Here is a 5662-nt window from a genome sequence, read left to right as displayed (position 1 = left end):
TTGGCTGGCGACCTGGCACCACCCGCTGGCTGGCCCCGCCCCCCGATAGCCACTGCGGGTCGCCTCCCTCTTGGGGGGTTGGGGGGCAGACGCTCAGTGCGCATCATAGCAACTGGTCATTCTGCTGGTTGTTCTGTTGTTCAGTTGATTAGCATATTAGGGTTTTATTATATAGGATTATTAATGAACTACAACGTTCGCTAATGACTGATTACTATAATCATGTTGCATTCACTTCCCTTAGGCGCCTTACGCGCAGGCACACCATTTCTCTCCACTAATACTAGCAGTGAATATTTTAGCAGCCGATTGCCACGTCATTAGTCTTGGACTGACTTGTTTGGTGTGTGCAACAGGAAATATTTTGCTTTTAGAGAACAAGAAAAATAGGTTTATTTGCTTATTAATTTGTGCAGTTGTTTAGTGTCAGGTAAGTTAATGTTCAAGAAAAAATATTAATTTTTTATTAAAATGTTAATTTGAAAAATATTAATTTTTATTAAAATGTTCTATTTTATGTGAACAATTATTCATTTCAGCCCTATGTATTCAGCATGTCTCTCTTGAAATAAACCTATGTTTCTATGAAAATTGAAGCTTTTGTTTTTTTGTGGCCCACATAAACTTAAACCTTGTTTATTTGGCCTGTGTAGGCCTTTGAGTTTGGCATGCTTGCTGTAGCCCTCTAATTAAAGATTATTATATACATCATTCTGAAATTGAATTTGAACAATTACATATATTAACGAAATATACCTTTCCTTTTTACATCTTTCAGAATCATGGTGTCATGGAAAGGGATTTACTTCATACTCACTCTATTTTGGGGAAGCTTTTTTGGAAGCATTTTCATGCTGGGTCCCTTTTTACCTTTGATGCTTGTAAACCCATCCTGGTATCGCTGGATCAGCAACCGCCTTGTGGCAACCTGGCTCACACTTCCAGTGGTAAGTTACACACCAGAGAAGGAGACTATCAAAGTGGCCCAACCTATAGATTTTTATTTTGTTAGAGTCAGATTTAGTCAAATGTTAGATTTAAGTCTTTCCTGTTATATAAGAGGTGCATTAGAATTTAAAGGAAATACAAAAACTAGAGAGAAAAATAATTGTCCTTCGAAGTAAAACATCTAATTGAGACATATTTTAATTTCAAAATTTTCTTCATTGAGATATGCTTTAAATATAGAAAAATATACAAATCTAAAGATACAGATTGAAGAATATTTGCATCATCAATTTTGCATCACCAATTTTGCATTTTCATTTACTTTACAAAACAAAAATTAAGATTTAGATAAATATTTTTTAAACTCCTGATATTGATGTCATTGCTTTAATTCTTCCCAGTAACCACAGAATTTAGGGATAAAGTGGTTTCCTATCTGTGGGCTAGGTCAACAACATCTGTAAGGTGAAAGTACATACAAAATGTGTAGTGGATTCCTGGAACTGCCAGGTATCTCTGCAGGGTCAGTGTATGCTGTTGTGAGAGTATTCCTTCTGATCCTGAGCTGGGGACTCCCAGGAGGATTCCAGTCCAGACTCCTCTCTTGTCTGGGACTGCAGAGGCTTCAGCCTTCTCTGAAAATGGACATGTATGCAGTTGTCCTTACCTTGAATAGGCTGTTTATCCTTCATGAGTGTTATGTTCTTTCGTTTTCCTGAGCAACACCTAGAACTTACTCTTACTGGTTTACTTACTTGTTATGGTGGGTGTTATACTCAAACAGGAGAACTAGAAAGGAATCCTCTTCCTTCATTTGTTGAAGGGTCTTCTTTACCTGCTTTTTTTGAATTGAGTTGTCTATACCTTCTCAAGCAGATGCCATTGTTATGTTAGGAGAGAGGAGAGTATCGTGCTGATGGTATGGACCTCTCAGGTAGAGATTGATTGGGAAATATTTCCAGACGCAGTGGTGGTATACCTACCTTGATGGAGCAGATATTTCTTAAAAGTTTCCTGTAAATTTAATTTTAATAAATCATTTACAGTGTACCCTTCTTTTCATATTTAAAAAGGAATCCTCTGATGGATAATTTTTGAAATTAATTTGTTCTTTGTTTACAAGATTAATTTGTTTTAAATTATAGATATTTGTCTTATGAAATGTGATACTGTTTAACTAGAAGTAGCCCCCCTCTTTCTGTCCTTCCTTCCTCTTCTCTTCTGTATTTGCACTTAAAGCTGTCTGTTCTACAGGCATAGGGAAAGGGACAGCATACTGGTAGGTACTAAACAATTGTGGTGTGGTTGCATATTTAATTCCGTTATAAGGAGAAGAATGAAAAGATTTTGTTGAAAGGAAAAGTCAAAGTAAAAATTCCAGGATAAGGATGATCAGAGCTGCTGACCACTTTTGAGGCAGCTACTGGGTTTAGGAGGATGGCTTCATTTCAGGTGCCACCATTGTCCCCATTTTATAGAACAGGATATAGAAGCTTTGAGAATTAAATAATTTGCCCAAGGTCACACACAGAAGCAAATTATTTAAGCACAGATAAGATTAAATCCAGACTGTCTGCTGCCATTAGAGCCTTAAGTGATAGGATTGATCAGATTCACATGGAGCCTTAACAACTCTTCAGTGGCAAGAAGTTCACAGATACCTCTTGATTGTTTCAGAGGGAGGTTTGGAGTTATTTTGAGCTAGGGAATGCCTGACTTAGAGGAAAAATATCTGAGAAACGAATAACTAGTAATATAAATTGGTCTCAGTAATGTGATGATTCGCTCACAGTGGAGAGGAAAGTTGGCAAGAAATAGTCATAGAAAGCCTTCTCTTTTGGTAGAGAAGCAAAGGACATAGGTTGCTGAAATGCCTGAAACAAGGTATGTATTAAAATATTTGTTGGATGAGTAGACAAACATAAAGAAGTTTCAAGGTCAGACTGCCCAAACTTTGGTATCAGAGTAGGCTGGCTTCATAAAACATTCAACGTTCTCTCCTCTATTTTTGAAAGAAAATTATATTCATATAATTTTTTAAATTATGGTTTAAAAATTACCTAATGCAACATTAGTGTATTACAGTCTACTTAGAGTTAATATTTACTGCATCTTATAAAATGTAAGAACCTTGTAATAGTGTAATGCATTTATTCTAACATCCTTTGTACTGCGTTATCATATATTACATCAAGCATGTCAAACTCTCGGCCTGTGGGTTTGCAGCCCACAATGAATATTTTTGCAGCCCAGCCAATATAATGGTAGCACAACAAATATTTTTGTGGCCCAGCCAATATAATGGTAAGAAACATTTTCATAAAAATTTCATAACTTACTTTTTATAATATTTTGTTATACATAATTATTAATAACAAATAGACTACAATGTTCGCTGACTGATTACTATAATCGTGTTGCATTCATTTCCCTTACACGCCTTACGCACAGGTGCACCATTTCTCTCCAGTAATACTAGCAGCGAATATTTTAGCACCCGATTGCCACGTCATTAGTCTTGGACTGACTTGTTTGGTGTGCGCAACAGGAAATATTTGGCTTTTGGAGAACAAGAAAAATAGGTTTATTTGTGTTATGCTTATTAATTTGTGCTGTTATTCAGTGTCTGGTAAGTTAATGTTCGAGAAAAAATATTAATTTTTGTTAAAATGTTCCATTATTTTATGTGAATTATTACTCATTTATTTCAGCCCTTTGTATTCAGCATGTCTCTATCGAAATAAACCTACGTTTCTATGAAAATTGAAGCTTTTTTTGCAGCCCACATGAACTTAAACCTTGTTTATTTGGCCTTTGAGTTTGACATGTTTGTATTACATCTACTTACATAATTACCTCCATAATGCAATGTTATAATTTTTTTGCTTTGAATAGTCATGTCTTTTAAAGAAACTAGAAGAAAAAATATAGTCTTTATTTAAATATTTTTCATATCTAGTGTTCTTTATTCATTATGTATATTACAGTTTCCATCTAGTGCCTTTTCCCTCCAGCCTAAAGAACTTCCTTTAGCTTTTCTTGTAGTGAGGGCTCCTGTAGCTGAATTGTTTTCATTTAATTGAAATTTTCCTTATTTTGCCTTCACTTTTGAAGCATAGTGTTGCTGGCTATAAAAGTTTTCTTTTCATACTTTAAAGTTCTACTGTCTTATGGGTCATTTATCTCTGATTGCTTTTAAGATTTCTCTTTGTTTTTATTTAGCAGTTTGATCATGATACATATATCTAAATGTATTTTTCTTTATGTGTAGTTTATTGTGTTTATTGGGCTTCTTAGATCTGCATGTTAGTTAGTTTTTTTCCAAATTGGCCCATTAATTCATCTAGCTTTTTCTGCTCAATTCTCTCCTTCTGGGACTACAGTTATACACACACACACACACACACACACACACATATAATATAATAGATTTCTTGTAGTGTCACACAGGATAACCAAAGTCACTAACCCTTTCTCCTGCTGTTTTCCTTACATAGTGGATTTCTGTATAAAATAGTGTACTTTAAAATCCTAGAATTTACTGTTTCTTGTTGGTTTCATTACTTTCTTGAAGTTCTTCATCTGTTTATTTATTATGTGACCATATTTTTCTTTAAGTCAACTGGGTGGTAAGTCTACTACCATTTACTTTGTCTGGGCTGGAAGCAGCGGTCACCCTTTTTTTTTTTTCTTTCCTGTAGGAAATACTTTGCATTGAATATTTGTATGGATCCTTCTTATTCTTTTAGGCAAATTTATTTTTCCTTTCTTTTTTTTTTTTTTCCCTCTTTATGACATCCAATGCTATTTTTCCTTTCTTAATAGAAGGATTTTTGTTTATTTTTTAGAGAGAGAGGGAGGGAATCATCGATTGGTTGCCTTCCATATGCACCTTGACAGGATCGAATCTACAATCTGGGTATGTGCCCTGACTAGGAATTGAACCCGTGACCCTTTGGTGCACAGGACAACACTCCAACTAACTGAGCCACACTGGCCAGGGAATTAGAAGGATGTTTTGTTGTAACTTTTGTTTATTGCAAGTAGTCAGCAGGATCCCTGAAGATTCATCCAACAACTATTAAGTATCCACCATGTACCAAGCATTTTGCTAGGATGTAATGACAAGCAGGACAGATATGACCTCTGTCCTTGTGGAGGTAATAGTCCTTATACCTAAAATTTTTCAAACTGTACATTTACACAGCCACCTTCTTTTCTGGCTTTCATTTGGCTGAAAGACTACTTCCCTTGTTTGAGGTCAGAAGTTGACTTTCCAGGCCATGAATTCTTAGAGTTGGATTTTTAAATCAGCTTTAAAAATATGAAGTCCAATATTTCATTATAGCCCTCATACATACCATCCTATCTAATAAAAGAGAGACATGGTAATTAGCCATACCTCCGCTACCCTTCCCATTGGCTAATCAGGGGGATATGCAAATTAACTGCCAGCCAAGATGGCGGCCGGCAGCCAGGCAGCTTGAAGCAAACATGAGGCTTGCTTGCTTCAGTGACGGAGGACTCTAACGTTCCCCGCCTGCCGCTGCCGGCCTCTGAGCTTGCAGTTTGAAACATTGTTACAAATATAGAAGCTAAACAAAACCCCAGAAACCTGCTTTCAGCCAGCCGGGATCTCAGAGCTGGAGTTGAAACAGTGTTTCGATTATAGAACCCAAACAAACCAGATACCTGCTTTCAGCAGCCGAGGCCT

The 5662-nt window shown here is 36.2% G+C and overlaps 1 protein-coding gene across 1 annotated transcript in view; it reads left to right on the top strand.

Moving 5' to 3' along the window:
* The first annotated feature begins 777 nt into the window (after positions 1–777).
* LCLAT1 (lysocardiolipin acyltransferase 1) overlaps positions 778–5662 on the top strand; it is an 82755-nt gene continuing 77870 nt past the window's right edge. The window contains exon 1 of the mRNA XM_014533202.1: positions 778–947. Within this exon, the coding sequence (XP_014388688.1) occupies positions 783–947 (165 nt within the window). The 5' untranslated portion in view covers positions 778–782. The remainder of the gene's footprint in view (positions 948–5662) is intronic.

The sequence above is a fragment of the Myotis brandtii genome, unplaced genomic scaffold (assembly GCF_000412655.1).
Source record: "Myotis brandtii unplaced genomic scaffold, ASM41265v1 scaffold953, whole genome shotgun sequence".
Lineage (NCBI taxonomy): Eukaryota > Metazoa > Chordata > Mammalia > Chiroptera > Vespertilionidae > Myotis > Myotis brandtii.
This window is presented reverse-complemented; position numbering and strand designations above follow the sequence as displayed.